The 20000-nt window shown below is 40.8% G+C and overlaps 1 protein-coding gene across 1 annotated transcript in view; it reads left to right on the top strand.

Annotated features, from left to right (window-relative positions):
- The window catches only part of LOC145402123 (E3 ubiquitin-protein ligase RNF123-like), a 168422-nt gene extending 155719 nt beyond the window's left edge, over positions 1 to 12703 (top strand). The window contains exons 23-25 of the mRNA XM_080274240.1: positions 2113 to 2292; positions 4151 to 4364; positions 12370 to 12703. Of these exons, the coding sequence (XP_080130366.1) occupies positions 2113 to 2292; positions 4151 to 4364; positions 12370 to 12499 (524 nt within the window). The 3' untranslated portion in view covers positions 12500 to 12703. The remainder of the gene's footprint in view (positions 1 to 2112; positions 2293 to 4150; positions 4365 to 12369) is intronic.
- The last annotated feature ends 7297 nt before the right edge of the window (positions 12704 to 20000 follow it).

Below are 20000 nucleotides of genomic sequence, written 5' to 3'. Positions count from 1 at the left end.
AGCGGCCCAAACATCTGGCTCAATTTTTAGTACCAAAAAAGGGTGATTCTTTTTTCGCCAAAAGTATTGTGCGCCCTGACATAGGCGCTCGATACTTCGGACGAGCACTGTATATGTATGTATATATACTGTATATGCAGTGTATATAAAGGAAGAGAGAACTGTACTGTGCTTTTTTTTTGTTGATTTGTAAATTGCCTTTGACACAGGTCTTAAGGAGGTGGTGAAGTGGGCAATGAGAAAGCTGGGAATCAAGGGTTGTCAGGTTAGAGTGGTTGTGGCAGCGTACAAGAGTGCTCACACCTAGGTGAGGGTGAACAGAGGCTTGAGTGATGAATTTTCTTTGATTGCTGTTGTGCATCAGGTGTCAGTTTTAAACTCATTATTGTTTATCATGGTGGTTGAATCTCTCAAGTGCCTTCAAAACCTGACCCCTATGGGAGGTGTTGCATGCAGATGACTTGTTGATTCTGGAGCGTAAGAGGGTGGTGGAGAAGAGATTTAGGAAATGGAGAGATGGAATGGGGTACAGAGGTTTGAGAGTACAGTAATGCGGAAAAAACAAAAATTGTGATATTTAGGGCTGATGGTGGTACTGTAAAAGCAGAGGGAGTGTGGCCTTGTGCAGTTTGCCACAAGGATGTGGGAAGTAATTCCATCTTGTGCAGTTTTTGTAATAAGTGGGTGCATAAGAGATTTAATGGTATTAGAGGTAAACTGTAAAATAATGCTGATTTCATGTGTGCATTGTGCAGGGAAGAGCATGCAGAGACAGAGGGGTGGGAAAGGATTGACCTTTCTGGGGAGTCTCTTGAGTGTGTGGAGCTTTGTTATTTGGGGGATATGAGTTGCACTGGAGGTGGGGTGGAGCTAGCTGTGTGGCTAGGATAAGGAGTGATTGGAAGAAGTTCAGGGAGCTCTTGCCTCTCCTGACATTGAAATGGCAATCCCTCCGTGCTAAGGGGTTCTTGTATGCAACATGTGTTGGAGTGTGTTGCTGCACGATAATGAGACCTGGGCATTAAAAGAAGTGGACAGGCTCAGATGTACAGAGATAATGGTTAGATTTTTGTCTAGTGTTTCCTTGAATAATAGGCCTTGGGGGGAATTGCAAATACTGTACAGTGCTGAGAGGAAGGATGGGACATAACTGTATTAGTGTTGTGATGAGACAAGATAGATTGAGGTGTTTCGGGCATGTGTTGAGGATGGAGGATGTCAGCTGGGTGTGGAGGGTAAGAGGTGTGAATGTCGAGGATAGGGTTGCAAGAAGCAGACAGAAAATGATCAGAGAGGTCATCAGAGAGTGTGACCTCAGGGATGAGGGACTGATCAGAGAAGCTGCAAGAGATTGAGCAGCATTAAGAGCCACATTAGGTGACCAAGGCCGACGCATGCAAGCATGCTGGAGCCTTTATAAATGATGAAATGGACCCCAAGATAATTCTCAGTGGCAAGTTAAATTGTCTAGCATTATCCAGAGTAAATGAGGTATGGTATGTCATTACCCAAGGTTTAACCCCTAAAGTGCTAACAGGATCAATCAATCCTTTTTCAGGATTACACAAGATACCGAATGTGATTGATTAAGGGACTCAGGGAAAAACTGGGGAAAACATGCTTCACCCCGATTGTGACGTATATCCCTTCCAGCCAATCAGAACTAATTGCTGAATAGGCGGGAAGGAGGGAGGGGAGGAGTGGGGTGGGAGCGCATAGAAAACAATCATTCTACCTGGAACGGTAACTTTTCTCTTCTTTGACAGGCTATAGCTCTTGAATCAGTTGGTCTAAAATGCTCTGGTTACGGCATAAGTTGTGTAAATTCAAGCTCTAAACCTTGGGCATAACACTTTTTACTTCTGTAAGAGTAAAAAAATCAGCTCCATGTACAGATTTTCATGCTGGTTTGGTTGATTGAATTGCCTGTCCTAGGGGTTAAGGGTTCAGAGACCCTCTAACAGTGAAGGGGTTCATAATGAAACAGCTGAGAAATAAATCTCTTCAGGTGATGATTATTTTTGGTACATGTGTGTATAGGACTGTTTAGATGAGAATAAGACTTGGAATGATGATGATGATGATAATACTGTTAGTGCTGTCATTTTACAGCCAACCCCACGAGCCAACCTGCCACGCAGACGCTCCTGAATGAGCCCAGCTTCCAGATCAGCTCCATTCGGTGCCTGCTGGAGGACCCCAATGCTACCCAGCCCTCACCCCCAGCACCTTCACCTGCACCCTCACATGCCACACCCACGCAGAACACACCAAAGTTCTCCCTTAGGAATTGTAAGTTTAATGGACTAATTCATCCAACCCCCATTCCATTATCTCGAATTTTCCACTAAATCGATTTCATAACCAAGGCTTAGTATAAGGGAAATTTTTCAGGTATTTGGAGGTACTCTCCTCTAAATCAGTGTTTCTTAATGTGTGGTCTGTGGACCCCCAGGGGTCCATGGAACGTTATAAGGGGTCCACAGGCTAATTTGAGTATCAGATAAAACATAAAATAGTAAACAAACTGTAAAATGTAAATTGTAAAATGAATAATGTTATGACAGTTATGTGAAGTAATATTTGAACAGTTACGTTCAAGTTGAGCCATTAACCTGTCACGTCCTGAGCTATTTTGCACCTCCGACACCCCACAATCCCCAGGTATTTTCGGAAATTTTTTTTTTGGCTAAAACCTCCACTTTTGGTGAGAAACATCGAAAATTCATAGAGAAATCGCTCACCTGAGGTTTAAAATACTTGATCCAGGTAGCAGTACCTCCTTACCTTACTGGGTTTTCTAACAGGCTGGCATCAATGAAAATGAGTTCTATGGGAGGGTAACTATTTCACACCACTCATAAATGGTATTTATTTATTTACTTGGTACGAATTTATATGTAGTACGAGAGTATATTGGTTTTCAAACAGTAATATAGGCATTATAAGCATTGTTTCGCTCACTAACTCATCACCATACCTGACCTTTTTTTGCCACATTACCTGATCATCATTTCTGACTGTTTCTTCCTCTAATGCTATGTAAACTTTGTCCTCCACATTGTCATCGATTGGGGAATCACTCTGGCCCTGAATGTCTTTATTGGTCAAGTCACTGGTAACAGGTGAATTGCCGAGACAATGGCTTGCAGGGGGGGGGGGAGATTATGCGGTGTAAGGCATTGTCCCTGCTTGGCATCTTGTAGAGGAATAGAGGAAGGTGTCCCGTGTATACGTATGAAAAATCACACGCGAAAATTGAAAATTGTGCAAATTATGAACCTTGCAATTGCACAATGTACCAGTACGTCGTCGGGACTGGCAAATGCAAAATGTTGCAACGTATCCATACTTCGACGGGACGTCTCGGGTTAATAAATAATTTAATAACAGTTTTAATATATTATAGCCTACAAACACCTTTAAACTCAAGAGGTAGGATAGGAGGGAATTCTACTTATAATTAAGGGTCCGCCACCCACATGATTAGTTTTAATAAAAGGGGTCTGCTGCACAAGAAAATTTAAGGACCACTGCTGTAAATCCTTGAAGGCAGCTCAAACCTAGCAAACTATGCTGACTTGCAGTGCTGCACACAGCAGTCTGAACCCATAATTAATACCCCCACAAGTGCATAATTGTGTATGGAATTTCCTTAATGAAATTATACTCAACGTTGCTTAAGTATAATAAGCAACGTTGGGTCTGGTTAGTACTTGGATGGGTGACCGCCTGGGAACATCAGATGCTGTTGGCATAACGTTCTCCCTACGTGTCGTGTGGGGTTGGTGGAGGATTAGTGCCCCTCCCTGTAAAACGATTAACTCTGAGCCCTTGGCCACCCCGTTTGGGATACATGGCGTCTGGCAATGAATGAATGAATGAAAAATTATACTCTCTTTAAAAGAAATTTTCCCTTAAATAGGGCAAAAAATACCAGAATAAAATGCTTCCATTTTGGGGGGGCTTATTCTAAATCAGCCTCTATTAAATTGGGCTTCTATTGTATAAATAATCTGGTTATGGACAGTTCTCATTATGTCACCCTTTTTTACTATTAAGTTAGCAGTAACCTGCTTATCCTAACATAACATAATTTAATATAACCATTAACCTGACCTGACTCTTTTTTTTTTTTTTTCCCTACCAGACCCTGAGGATATCAACTGTGAGGAAATCAGGAAAGTGAAACGAGTGTTGGCTCACCTAGAGTCATGTACCAGTGGTGGTCAGGGTGAGGCAGGGCAGGGTGGGGAGGGTCAGGCAGCTGGCAGGACAGAGCAGGATGATGAGTCTCTCTGCACCATCTGCTATGCCTACCCTTACTCTGTTGTATTCTCACCCTGCAGACACTTTTCTTGCAGGTGAGTGGCTGAGGAGAAAAAAATGATTGGAAGCAATTTATGGATATGATTTGTCTGTCATTGCCATCTGAACCCTACCTTATCCTAGCCTTAGGTGGGGGGGGGGGGATAAAAAAGAAGGCAGAATAATGATGATCATCATCATGGTGATGTTAATGGATTGACTATTACCATTTTGTTACTATTCCCTTAACTGACAAGGCAAGGAGACATATTAAACATGGTAAAGAAGTTGTCTGCTTCTTGTATGAGGTGTTGTTGTTGTTCCTCTACCTCCGTCTGGCTGAGTAGAACCATCAGCCAAGAGTTTGTGGCAGAGAGCACCTTGTCTGGGTCAAAACTGGGTCCTTCCACTTAGTGAGGTGCCAAGAAAATGGAGGAGTCAGAGCCCCCAAGAGAAGGAGCGTTGTTTAGGAGATAAGTTTGAAAAGTAATCTCAGGCCAAACTTTGACAGCAAGCGTTCACATAACACAGGAACATTGGTCCCGGAAGGTCACGTTTTATGAGAATTCTGCATTAATGGGGTGTATGTTTACATGTTAAAGGATTTCATGTTACCTAAGTCAGCCCATGGTTCACCTTTTGGGGTAATTTCAGTTTTTTTTTCCCAGGACATTTACCTACATAAGAAAGACATCATTCTATACAAACACTGGAAGATTCCTCACCTTGAATGGAAGAGGTTGCAGGCTTGCTGGGGGAGGTGTAGTAGGTTTCCCTGGCCAAAAAAAAGAGCAAAGATCACACAGAGCATGTATGTAGCCAGAACAAGGGAAGAGGATAGGCTTAACTGGGGTAGGGATGCACAGTGGATCATGACGACACCCCGTGCAGACACATGATAGTAATACGTCATAGGCTGATACAACCCGCGCTGTGACTATCACTGCCTGCGTTGTGTCCCATCGTGTTATGACCATAGTTTACTATGTTATGACTCTATGAACCATAAATTGGGGCCTCTGGCAGCTTTATGTTTATCATCGCCACTTAGTATGATGTAAAAAGAAAAAAAAAAAAAAATGGGCAGCATCCTCTGCTTGCATAATGTCTATCATTTTTGCATTGTGACTATATTTGGCCATCAAATTTTGGCTCCCGTGTTATGTGAGTTTCACACTACAGGATCACGTGTTATGTGAATGCTCGCTGTAGTAGATAAGTGTGGTTGAGAAACCTGCCTGGTAATGTTGTGCAAGGCTAGCTACTGGGCCTTAACGCCATGCCACCTTCATGGTAGTACCTCCCAGGACAGTGATAACCGCCTACCTGTTACCATTTATGTGGGCTAACAGGTGCTGCATCATGCCCCGTGTTTACTTGGGACCGTGCAAGGCAGAGACATCTATCTTCCCAGTATCAGATACATGCTCCAGCTGCATACCCATATGTATTAGATGTATAATGCTCTTGCATCAGTGAAATATGGTCAATCAACCCCTTTCAGTCTAATAACTTTTTCTTTTTCTTAAATCCAGCAGTTTGTTCAGCTTAAGAGAGGCTTTTTAAATTGGAGGGATTAGTTGTAGCTTTATTTAACCCCTTCAAAAGAAAGATTTTTCCTAACTTAAATAAAGTAATCAGGAATTAGCAAAAATATACCAGTAAAATACATCATTTGATTCAAGAGGTGAAGGATGACAATATTTGAAAGTAAAAGCATACTAAAATGAAAGTAGCAAGATGAATGTGGAATGTTACATTGAGAGATAGAATGTTGTGTGCAGAATTAAAGGACATTTAAATATTAAGTGAATGAGCAAACCGATGTATACAAATAGGCAAAGATAATCTGGACATATGGAGAGAACATTTGACAGTTACTAGGTGCAGCATTGCTCATGTGGGAACAAAGGAGCGAAAATTTTCCAGGCAGTCTAAGGAAAACATGGTATTTATGACAATATCAGAGAGTCAGTGCTAGAATGTGTTATCAGTCATGGAAAGTAGGATGATATAATTTTTGGCACCTCACCGTATACTGTTGTGCAAGATTCATCTAATCTGTGTGTGTCTATGTCTTAACTCCTCCTAGGCTATTTGATGTACTTCGATAAAACTTCCCAGGTGAGTTCATCTGGTTACTCCAAAGGTTTCCGCCGTATGCAGTTTTCCAGCCATTATTTTTCGAGGGAGGCTAGCCTCCCTCACCGGAATAAAAGTTCTCAGAAATAGTGAAAGTAGAGCAGAAATGGCTCTGATATTTTAGCATATGTTTTTCAATGGACTCTCATCCATAATGCGATATTTTGGGAGCGTGACCTGCCCAATGATTCTTGGGGGTCAGCCCCCTCCAAAATATATAAATGATCAGAAACAGGGGAAAATTTTGAATGAAACTTCTCAGATGGGTTTGTCTGGTTACTCCAACCTTGATTTTAAGGGAGTCCACTCCCCCCACCAGCAACTTTTAAATTTCTCTGAAGTAGTGAATGGAGGACAGATATGGCTTTGATATCATAGAACATATTGTGCAGTGGACTCTCATCCGTAATGCAATATTTTGGGAGTGTGATCCCTGCAATAATTATTAGAGGGGGTCAGCCCCCTCCCAAAAATAAAAATGGTCAGAAGTAGAGGAAAGTAAGCACATGGATTTCAATGAAATTGGCAGACATATCACAGGATTTGGTATGCAGCTAACATGTCATCTCTGAATGCACATAAGAAATGGTACATCTTAATTTGATGATAAGTGATGAATATTGTAGATTACTAATCCCTTCAAATTATCTATCTATCTATCTGTCTATCATCCAATCCTGCATTGCCCCATGAGGAGCGTAGGAGCCCGGGGCTAGGCAGTTGGTCCGACATTTAAGATGAGAGTGACCAGCCTCACTTATCCCTGAGTGGCATTACACAAGCAATCAACCCCAACCACCCCTTGGATATAAACCTTCACCGGCTCAATCCGATTGGAGCGGAATAATTACCCACTAAACTACCAGGCGCCAAAATTTGGTTATATGGTTGCCACCCAGCGTAGTAAATAGTTTCCTGGTGTACAGGAAACCATTTGGCTTGTCTCTCAGTGTAGTCACCCACAGGTAGAAGGAAGAGAAAATAATGAAGGAAAGAAAGACAGAAGAGGGAGTGTAAAGTTGCCCATAGGCAGAAGGACAAGGAAAGAATGAACTAAAGGAAGACAGAAGAGGATGGAAGGAAAGAGGGATGGAGGAGAGGAAAGGGCAGACACCCCAGAGCAGCACTACATCGAGTGAGTGGATGGTGAGCGCCCAATTATATATTTCATATTTTATTCTTGCCATCACCAGCTAGTTTTATTTACCTGAGGAGAGACTTGTCAAACTGGAGTAGGTAGAGATTGTTTTCATTACAGTAACCCCTTCAGTGTAAGAGACATTACGGCAACTCCTTCAGTGCAGGAGATCTCTTCTTAGTTGAAAATGTCCTCAGGCTGTAATGGGTCATGTTTGGTATTGGTCGAATGGGTTCAGTGAGTACTGTATATGCAGTATACCCTGCAGATTATAAGATTTTAATACCATTTTTAATCATATGTTTAGAGTTCTCCTACCTGTATGATCCACTGTATACAGAAAAATACCCAGCCAACCCCTGGCCATTGTTTGTTGTATGGATGTTGAACATCCTAATCATCTACTGTCAGTTCATCATGGCAGTGGAAAAGGGTCTGTTAAGATTTAGATGCGAGTTTCATTGTTACGATAAAATTTAAAGATTCATAGACGATGTGAAGTAAGGAAGTATAATTAGAAGATAAAAAGAGGGATTTAAAGTGTGCTTAGAAGGAATAGGTTGGTGAAGTGGGTATATATAAATTAAGTTTGAAGGTGGGAGATGGCTTGGAAGATCAAGAAGAGAATAGCTGGATATGGTACAGTAACTGAATACCTTATGTTGAGAAAGTGAGGTATGGAAGTTGAGCAAACAAAAGAGCTGATAAAGGATAAAATGTATTTGTGAAGTATGGATGCCTATACACATAACATGGACTGCACATCTTTTCTCACGTGGTAGTCAAAAGAATGACTGTCCTATGGGTATTTGACCCAACAACTGCAGCATTAGGTGTCCTGCTCCACCCTCCCATGCACAAAAAAATCTATCTATCTATCTATTGCCAGATGCCTCAATCCCGTTTGGGGTGGCCACAAACAAATCGCCTCCAAGTCGCCCTGTCCCCCGCCATTTCACTGCCCTGCTCCCAACTCACACCCCCCTCTCTCATATACCTCTCCACCCCATCCCTCCATCTCATCCTCGGCCTCCCCCTCCCTCTTCCCCCCTCCACCTCACTCACATACACTCTCTTCGTCAGTCTTTCACCCTCCATCCTCTCCACATGGCCAAACCACCTCAGTGTGTTCCTCTTAACGCTTCCTATCACATCCACATCCACACCACAACGCTCCTTTATATCCTCATTTGTCAGCCTGTCTCTCCACGTGACTCCACAGGCTCCTCTTAAATAACTCATTTCCACTGCTCTCACTCTTGACTTGTGTCCTTCCAACAATGTCCAAGCTTCACTTCCGTACGTTAGAGTTGGTATCACAATACTGTCATGTAGTAACTTTTTCACTTCCATGCTCACTTCCCTGTTTCTTATCACTGCTTTCAAGGAACCAGCAACCTTTCTTCCCTGCTGTACCCTTTCAAGCACTTCACCCTCCAAACCTCCATCCTTACTCATCACACTACCCAAATACTTAAACGTACTCACATTTTCCAATTCCTCACCATCCAACCTTGCTGTACATTCACTAACTTCACCTCTCTCAAAGACCATCACTTTACTCATCCCTACATTCACCTTTAGGTTCCGTTTCTTACACACTCTCTCAAACTCATCCACCAAGCCTTGCAGCTCCCCTTCATCTTCACTCAACAACACAGTATCATCTGCAAACAACAGTACAGGGAGTTTCCAAACACTATCCTCTCTCACCAGGGCCACTCCAACATCCACTACCCTACCTTGTACCTCTTTTATTACCCCATCCATGTACAGATTGAACAACCATGGATACATGACACATCCCTGTTTCAAACCAACTTTCAAAGAGAAAAATTCACTTAGTTCACCATCCACACGCACTGCAGCCTTCGCACCATCGTACATACTCTTCACAGCATTCAACAACTTCCCATCTACTCCATATATTCTTAACACTTTCCACAATCCTTGTCTATCCACCCTGTCATATGCTTTCTCCAAATCCATGAAAGCCGCATACAACTTCTTTCCCTTCTCTAGAAACTTTTCCACTAAAGATCTAAGAATGAATATCTGATCTACACAACCTCTTCCCTTCCTAGGGCCTCCCTGTTCTTCTCCAACTAATTTCTCTGTTCTTTCTCTAACTCTGTCTATAAGTATCCTACCATACACTTTTCCTATTATACTAAGAAGACAAATGCCTCTATGATTACCACACACTTCTTTTTCCCCTTTTCCTTTGTACAAGGGAATAATTATACCTGACTTCCAATCCTCTGGGACTCTGCCTTCCTCCCAGGCCAATCTGCACATCTTCCACATCCATTCTACTACTATCTATCCCCCATGCTTCAGCATTTCACCACACACTCCATCAATTCCTGGGGCTTTCCCTGATTTAACTTTCTTCATTGCTTCCACAACTTCTATCCTACTGATTTCTTCCTGTCTTCTCACCTCCCTCCTTCTCCCAGCCATTCCCCAGCCACTTATACTCGCATTACTTCCATCCTCTACATTCAACAGTTCCTTAAAGTGTTCTCTCCATCTGCTCACTTTTTCTCCCTTCTCCACTAGTAATCTACCATTTTTATCTTTCACTCCCCTGCTAACTTCACTTCCACCCTGTCTTACTCTTTTCACTTCTCTCCATAACATTTTCTTACAGTCCCTCCACTTTACACTCAAATTCCTTCCAAATTCCTCATCCACTCTCTTCTTACTCTCTCTTACTAATCTTTTCACCTCTCTCTTCCTTTCCACATATAACTCTCTCTTCCGCCTCTCAACTTCTTCCATGCCCCTATTTCTCATCCATTCATTGTATGCTTTCTTCTTTTGTGCCACAGCCTGTTTCACCTCTTCAGTCCACCACGCTGTTCCTTGCACCCCCCTCCATCTTCTCTTCCTTCCACACACCACATCACATGCTGCACATATTTCTTCTGCAAATATCTTACACACACCTTCCACGTCTCCCATCTGCTCCAATTCATATTTGCCCAATCGTTCCTCCACTTCTCTCTTATACTCTGCCTTTTTCTCATCCTCTTGTAACCTTTCCACTCTCCTTGCAACTACTCCTTTCTCTCATCTTTCCCTTCTTCTATTCCTCCATCTTACTTGCATCCTAATTCTGGCCACCACCAAGCAGTGGTCAGAAAGTCCACTCCCCCAACCTCTATACACTCTTGCATCCTTTACACATCTTCGCATCCTTTCATCCACACACACATAATCAATCATTGCCTTCCTTTCATTCAGTTCACCACCCACCCTTCTCATCACTCGCCATGTATACCTGTGGATCATTTTATGCCTGAAGAGGGTATTGGCTATCACCAACCCCCTCCCAGCACAAATGTCCACTAACGCACTCCCATTCTCATCTATCTCAGCAGGCACACCCCACTCACCAACTATTCCATCCACCTTCACATTACCAACTTTACCATTCATATCACCAATCAAAAACACTCTCTCATTCCTTCCAAACTTATCCATGCACACTTCCACATTTGTCCAGAACTCTTCTCTCACTCTTCTAGCACGATCTTGCGTTGGCGCATACACACACACAATCGCCCACATTTGTATTCCAACTTTCAACTTTACCCATACAATCCTTGACCCAACTGATCCATACTGTCTTATGCTCTTCTTCCATCTTTTACTCACAACTATACATACTCCTTCCTTTGCCCTCTCATTCTCATCTACTCCTGCACATATACCCCATCCATACTCCCATTCTCTCACACTTTCTCCTCTCCATTTTGTTTCAGTTATTCCACATACATCCACTTTTGCACCCTCAAGCACCTGGACAATCTCTCTCTCTTTCACCTCATCATTCGCTCCTCTTACATTCCATGTACTCATTACCAAGTCCTTTGTCCGGTCCTGGGTCGTCATCGTTTGGTCAGTCCTTGTCCGAGGCTTCTTGTTTGTTTTTTTAGTTAGTTGTTTTCCGGGGAGGGGCACTAACCCTCCGCCAACCCTTTTAGGCGCCTTTTACGACAAGCAGGGATACTGGGGGAGTATTCTTGAAAACCCCCCTACCCCCAGGGGGTAGAAACAATTTTTTCTCAAAAATTATTTTTGCTCATGTGAAGTGAAAGAGTGCATGGAAAAGTATAGGAAAAACAAATATGAGTTCATTATTTACCTTAGTTCAGCCATGGTGAAGTAATGGGAGAAATATATAGCACTCCCGTTTAAAGAAAAAGCTTGCTCATATGATGTACGTCACAGCTACAAATATTCCATCATACGAAGTACATCATGGCTGTCGGGTTAAAAGGATAGAATGACAAATAAGAAAGTGAATAGTGTTTACCTTTGAAGTGGAAATTTTGAAGGTTTGAATAATGATACCTTTGAAGTGGAAATTTTGAAGGTTTGAATAATGAGCAAACAGTTGTGGCTGTCATTGGACATTGGTTTTAATGCTCCTGCTTCTGTGCTTTTGGATGCTACCCATCCTATATTTTATTGGGAATAATGATGATGAGAATGAATGGTAGTGGTGCATAATTAATATACTGTACAGGCAGTCATTATAATAGTTTTACTTTGTCCCTTTTTGGCAATGAAGTCCACAGCGTATTACAAAAAATATAGCATATTTATGTTTCACTGCTACCAGTAAAACTGATTTACCAGTGTTTGCCAATTTCTAAAATGCTTTTATGAAAAAGTTGTGATTTTTGAAACATCCTGAACCTATTAGGACTCACTACATGTTGGTAATCAAGGTTATGTGTTATAACACTGGAGTTGTCTCGGTCCCTCAGAGCTTGCGTGACCCAGCACCTGATGAACCGGACCGAGTGTTTCTTCTGTAAGGTGAAGATCCAGGAGGTGACAGACTTGTCCTCAGAGACCATAATCTACCGTGCCTCTGACACCAGCGAGCAGAAGTAGTGGAGGAAGGGTGGCAGCATTGGCAGTGATACCAACATGATTTTTCCCATCACTCTGCGTCATTCAGGTTGTTAGAGTACGGCAGCACACCCAGCACTGAGTTGTAATTGTACAGTGAGTGAAGTGTAACATCTGCCTGTTTTACCGTCCTCTCTCTCTCTCTCTCTCTCTCTCTCTCTCTCTCTCTAATTAAAATTGTTGATTACTTTCCATCATAATTGATGTTGTTGTAAACAGTGAATGATACCTAATCTGTTGCAAAGTACATCTGCAAAGGTGAATGAAACTGAAAAGGTTCCCACAGTACCACCATAGGTACATAGTAAACATTTCTAACTCTCAGTCAAGCACATATTAATGATTCTGTTAAGACATGTACCATGGCAGCCCCAGTATGAAGATTCCTTAAGAAGAAATATTATGGCTTTGATTGACTGATTAAGGTTTCATACTGCCATACAGCTGTGGACAGCACAATCAAAATCACAAAAGAGCATTCGAACATAATCTTAGATATGCTCGTAGAGTTTAACAAAATTTTTAGAATGTAAACTTTAGGAATGCTCAAAGTGGAATGGAAAGAATATTTCTAGGTATCAGTTGGAAGTATAAGAAGAGAGCTTGTTGGATAAGGGAGTGGATGAGTAAAGAAGGACAGCTATGTCTTTCATTGAATAGCCAAGAGGGTTACAGTCAAGGTAATAGAAGGCAACTCAGTGATGGACTAACAGGAAGAGAGGAGAGATGAAGTTCACACATATACCAGGCTGGGATGTGACAGGACAACAACCGTTTTGTCAGAGTAGAAAAGGATGGGAAAAGGCTTTCATTGTGCAGTGGACTGTCTCAGGTAAAAGAGCAGTTCAAGGAATTCTTTTGCAACAAACTGTATGTCCAACCCCACAGCATCACTTGAGTCTGGAAGATGAACTTGCCAAAGACTCATCATTCAGGCACTGTATTGTTATTGTTGATGTTCACTGGGTATTACTACATGAACCAGTGGCCATAACAGTAATAGCACCTTCAATGCTAAATTCATTTGTCATTCTTCATCTTGGTATTGTCAATGAGGTTTTAGTGAAGGAAGGTGCCTATGTAAGCCATTACAGCAGTGCTGATTTTCATAAATAGCCTGTCTGTACATGTACTGTAGTTGATTCACACCTGTCTTTTTAAAGTGGAATCCTTTATTCATATGAAGTGAATTACCTGTACTAGGTGCTGTAGAAGAAAAAGTGCCTGAGATTTATGTATTGTTTGAAGAACAGTCTTGTTTGTTTTTGGTTTATTACATATCAGTCATGGATGCATCTGCCCATCTTAAGAATTTCTAATTCTGACCTTGTAAAGGAATGTATGAATATGTTATGTATGGAAGAGAGTACAGTAGGGAGCTAATGTATGGACCTTTTTATATGAGTAAGAAACAAGATAACTCTTACTACATATTCCTGTGAGAAAAGGAGGATGTTTCTATATCCTTCATTTCAGTTTCTCACTTTGTCCATTCAAATAAATTAAGACTGAGTTAAGAAGTTACAGATACACAGAGTTATTTTAGATGTGTAAATTCCATCTATGCTACAACACCTTTAAAGTGAAAATAAATTGTATCACACAAAAGATGATAAAAACTATATACTGGAGGACCTTTGTCTACTCCTGGGATTAGAAAGTTTTGTAGATTCACACGCTTCCTTTGATGGCATTAATGTATCAAGCCTGGGGATATCTTTTTAATTTATTTTTGCCATCTGATGATGTTATTCAGCTTTGGCTAGACTTTGTGAACTGAAGGGTTAGATGTAGCCTTAATAAACCCCTTCAGTACAAGATGCCTTTCCTAAGTTGAATAAAACAATTTGTTAGTAGCAAGGATAAACGAAAAAGGTTGTCACGCAGATGCAGTTGCTTAAGTGATGGGCACAAGCAACTAGAATTGCCTGGTCAGCTTTTGCACTTTGAGGAATAGTATAGTAAGCCCTCCATTTGCCTAGATATGAAGCTAATGAAGCTTTGATTCATGTCAATGTTTTTCATCTTGCCCATTTTTTTCTCCTCTCTCTCTCTCTCTCATCCCTTTCTGTGCAACCCATCATTGTCACTCCTGTAATTATCCCCACTCTTTCTTCTTCCTCCCCATGACTTACTACTTTACATTCTTTGTTATTTCTTCTGTTTTCTTTGTAAAGGGAGAAGATAACTGTTGTGTATGGCAAGTCCTTGTTGTATGTTGCCTTTTTTTGTGCCCTTTTTTGCAGTGTGAGTCCTCAGCAAGTTATGAAAAGATTTCCCATTAAAGTTCCATTGCCATCTAAAGAGCTGATTTTCCACTTTCTTCTGATTCACAATATTGACAAAAAAAAAAAAAAAAAAAAAGTTGTGACAATTCGGAGTGCATCCTTGGTATATACAAGTATTGGAAATTTTCCTTAGCAATTTTGCATTTTAAAGGAGTTCAGCCTAAATAGTTTTCTTTTTCTCAGAGGTATTGAGGGCTGTGATCCTCATATGTAGCAGAGGGATTACTATTCTCATATGTATGTAAACTTGTATCACTGAGCACTTTCATTTCCCATATTGCAAGAGTCACTGATGATGCTCATTATCTTGTACAGTCACGCCCCAAACCTCATCTCACTGCCGAACACAAATTGCAATCACCTAAGCATGGAATAAACTCTTCCATGATAATAATATGCTGTATATACTGTATACCTTTTCTAATGCACCAAGTACAGGAAATGTGTACACTAATTGCTTACTACCAAGGCAGCTGCATTTGGGTTGTGAGTTGCAAAACAGTCACCCGTAAAAAAGTCTTTTAAAACTGAATTACTGTGCCGTACGTGGTTTAGAGTGCATCACAAGTACAGCTGTACTTCAATATACGATACCCCTAGATGCAATACCCTGGCTTAAGGATGGGTGTAGAAATACCACCATACTCTGCCTAACGATGGCCAGACCCTGGTTTAATTTTTTTTTTTTTTTTTTTTTTTTTTTTTTTTTTTTTTACCAATTTTGATGATATTTTTGACTAAAATTGTGTTTTTAGGTTGATTTATAAACTGTTCTTAGATTAATGTGCTTTAGCCACAGGTGGGGTGAACATTGTCATTTTGAGGTACAGTTTACTAAGCTTGATTTTTTATCCAGACTTATATAGGGTATTTGACAATTTTCAGATTTTATTGGTTGGTTTTAGCGAGTTATTTTCAGATTTCATTGGTTGGTTTTAGTGAGTTATTTACAACTGTTTACTCTCATCTTAAATGTTGGGACCATCTGCCTAGCCCCGGGCTCCTACGCTCCTCATGGGGCAATGTAGGATTGGATGATGGATGGATAGATGGATTTACAACTGTTAGGCCATTTAGTTTCCCATTAAACTTCTTTTTGGACTCATTTGGGTGAGTTTTGGACATGGTTGGGGAGGGGAACCCAAGGCTGAAAAAATGTATCTCTACACCTTACATGTTAAAATCTACACCAAGATACGATACCTCACTTAACGATGGGTTTTTACTTAACCAATTGCATTGTTAAACCAGGGTATACCCGTATCATAACACTCATACTACACCTTGTACCAACACTTTCAGTTAGAGTATGTCATTTATATTTGGTGTTGCTGCTACTGGATGATTTTACTCAACTTGGGAAAGGCTCATCATATTGGAGGGCTTGATGAAGGGCATGTCTCTTCCTGTTTGAAGGGTCCTCACTAAACTGAAAAAGTAGTCTGAGAGCTGCAAGAACAAAATAAAGATGACATACTTTGCCAGAAGGAGTTAAAATTTGGTGCACTTAAAAAGGTTTGAAGAATACAGTTGGTCTTGCATAAACACTAACAGCTCTTACGCTTTTTTCAGTAATGCATTTCATCATTTGTTACAACTCTGCATAACCAAAAGTCTAAAATATTGTGACAAGCGGCCCAAATGCAAGGGTCTTCGAGTTGGTCCCTCATTGTGTCGTGGAGCCTGAGCAACTGCCTTATACATAGCTTAGAGTCTGAGGGCCATATTCTCATTGGCATCAAAGCTTTCATAATGCCTCTTCCTCAGTGATATATCTTATGCCTTCATAGTCCCCCTGTATTTTACTTTTGCAAATTATATCACCAAGGAAGAGGTGCTACAAAGTCTCCTCTGCCAATGGGAATGCAACTCAGAGAAGGGCATCTGAAGTAGCATAGACCAGAATCACGTGTACTGTCAATACCTGTGCAATATTAATCACACCAGCTTCCAGCTTCCTTTCTCATGGATCCTAGTACGGGACTTGATTTTTCGCCCACAATTGCCAGAGACCCTGTAGTGTCAAGATGGTGTCACATGATTATTTCTCCCCCCCCCCCCCTTGCAACTCTATCTTGGCAACTTTTGAAGAAGTACTCTTATATCGGCCAAAGTTGAAGAAGTACTATTACGTAGACCAAAGTTGAAGAAGTACTGTTACATAGGCCAGAGTTGAAGAAGGAATATTACATAGGCCTTCCCAGTCACAATCATCAGCAACTCTGAAAAAGTTGCCACCAAGATTAAGTTGCCTGGAAATAGGTTGGACAACTCCACATTATTGGTTCAAGGTTCTGTCTCACTGAGTTGTCTCACTGTGTGCTCATCCTGTACTTAAATGTTTGTGATATTAGGCCATTTGACTACCAGCTTTATTTATCTCGCATCTACTGGATTCCTAGGGTGGCCATGACAGAAATACCTCCAGTCTTTGCTATTATATCTCTGTTTTCCTGTCATTAGGTCACCTCGCATTTTGCAGTCACATTCTGCTCTAGCCCTCAAAGTAAGGTTGATATATTGTGGACCCAAAATGGTGGAGTTTCCCCTGGAATTGGAGTCACCAAACAGTTTACAAATATCCATCCACATTACTGTATCGTTAGGAGATTTTACACCAAGACCACTGAAATCCTATGAGATGTATAGTCACTCCTCCTTTACAGAGTAAAACAGTTTTATTTTTGAGATACAGTACTTGTACACAATTGTTAGTGACTCAGTTCCCAGTCTTGTACTTCAGGGTCAGCAGCAATCTTTCATTAGCAGTACCATGTCACACAGTTGTGCCATTAACTCTTAAACTTTACTGCCATCACCACAAGTCCCATATATTGATCAGAAAAATGAATTCCCAATCTTATTTGGCTTTGCACGTTTTTCCATGTACAGAGTATTTTTTATCGAATAAAGTAAATCTTTGTTGTATGCTGCCTTATTTTTAATGTGTGTTTTTACTATTGACTATAGTACAGTGAATTCTTACATTTGGCGAATTCACTTTTGACGGTGGGATGGATTGTACACAACACTCTAATTAGGCAACAGAAATCTCACATTTGGTGAGTTCTTTATAATAAAAATATACTGTAACTGTATTCTGTAATTTTATGCCAATTAATTTCAACAAATATTTTGTTAATTTGAATTAATTTCAACAAAATTTCGTTTGTATTGTGAAATTCAAGTCTCGTCTTCTCAAACCTCTTGAAGTTTTGAGACATCTTTGTTTACACTTCTCTGCCAGCCACCATCACGTGCAGTACCCTATTCTGTCAACCACCATCACATGTGCAGCATTTTTGTCTGTGTTTTATTGTGATTCCTACCTGTGCTGAGGACTTGAGAACCCATAATGGCTGATGAAATGCGGAAAGGTGGAATGGGTGACTGTGGCAGACCACCAAATTGCCCAGATGTGAAGAAAGGGCCATAATGTGAGACAGAGTTAGCAAGAAATTCAACAAGTACACTTTGCAGGACAAAGAGAAAGTTATCAAGATGTTAGATCAGGGCCAGAAACATGGTTATGTGTGTTTATCACATGATTTACACCCAGTAATGTTATAATATAGGTGGAAAATCAGTCCAGTCATGCATGCCCAGAAACATTTAATTTTTTTCCCATTAGTTATTCAGTTCAGATTTGGCGAATTCCAGTTTGGCGAGGTTTTTTATGCACCTATTACTTGCCAAATGTGAGAGTTCACTGTAAAGTACAACAAGACTACCAGTTAAAGTTTTACTGTTACATATAAAAGCTGATTTATCAGTTTTGCTTAATTTACAGTACTAATTGTATAAAAAACGTTGTGATGTCTTGAAAAACGTCCTTGACATAACAAGGACTTCATATATATTACTTCTGTACCTGCTTACATTTCCTTATAATTTACTTGAAGTGTTTGTCATTATATAATTATATTACTGTAGTTATTCATGTGCATGGAAGGAAGGCATGCCAAAATGTGATTGCACTTGAAGTTTAAGGGTTAACTACTGTTGTGATGCTGTCATTGGTTAAGCAGTTGAACTTCGATTATCTGTGTACAGTAGAACAGTTCCTGATGCTTTGTGGATCATATTCATAAACGATGTGATAATATGATATTTTTAATCATGCCCTAATCTGTTTTATGGGAAACAAATTGATAACATAAATTACTGCCGAAAGAAAATGAAAACTGTTAAAAATTAAGGTTGAAACAGATCCTGCCTTAGTGGCAGTGTAGGGTAAGTGTGGATGTATAAATGAACACCCAAGTGAATGTGTGGTAAGATTTTTTAGGTTATCATATAGCTGGTGATGTCATGGTCTTGAAACTTCAGTCAGTGGGGAATGCTACGTGCCATACGTGCATAATCCCAATCTCCGAAAGCCAGCAGGAGATTTGTTATATCATTTTGATAAAGTAAATCCAGTAACATTATAGGCTGGTCACATTGCCTTAACCCATTGAATGAGTGAATGGAAGCGTGGCCCATTGGATTGGGCAAACTTAGGCTGTCTGGACGTTGCTATTCCTCACCCTGCTCTAGGGTGGGAAATGTCTGGATGATGATGATGATGATTTTATATATATACAGTAATCCCTCCAAGATCCGACGTAATAGAGCCCAAGTAACGTCCAGGACTTGGTCTTGTCTGGGACCTGGGAAAAATGCCCCTGGACAGGTACTTATACTGTAGACCCCAACCCAACCTAACTTTGAAAGCCACCTAAATAATTCCCTACCGGACATGCACAGCACCTATTTAAGACCCTATTCACACAAAAACCATAAAATAAATAACAAGGAACCAGAGAATGAGAAATTAGAAGTGAGTACAGAAAATATTTAGCAGCGTACAGGGTACTTACAACACGTCCGTGGCCGTCGCAAAGATTAACCCACTTCCTCTATGGCTCTGACAGTGGTGAAGGTGCACTTGAAGCACGTACAGTAATCCAATGTTGTGGTGCACTTAATCCTTTGCACTGTGAATTATAACCGTTTAACACTGCACATTCTGTTCTTACTTGCACCATGCCAGTTGCAACATGCCTGTGTTGCACTCTGCACTTAATCTTTTGCACTCTGAATTCTAATTTCTTAACTCTGCACAACACTGTAAATTCCCATGTGGTTTAGTGGCTAGGTATTGCAATTTATTCACTGTTCATTCACAAAAGTGAGCACGTGGGCAGCCATGA

Source organism: Coenobita brevimanus, chromosome 57, assembly GCF_032717465.1.
Source record: "Coenobita brevimanus isolate Jiangsu-jjx chromosome 57, ASM3271746v2, whole genome shotgun sequence".
Taxonomy (NCBI): Eukaryota; Metazoa; Arthropoda; class Malacostraca; order Decapoda; family Coenobitidae; genus Coenobita; species Coenobita brevimanus.
The sequence above is the reverse complement of the archived record's forward strand: the minus strand, read 5'-3'. Positions and strand labels throughout refer to the sequence as shown.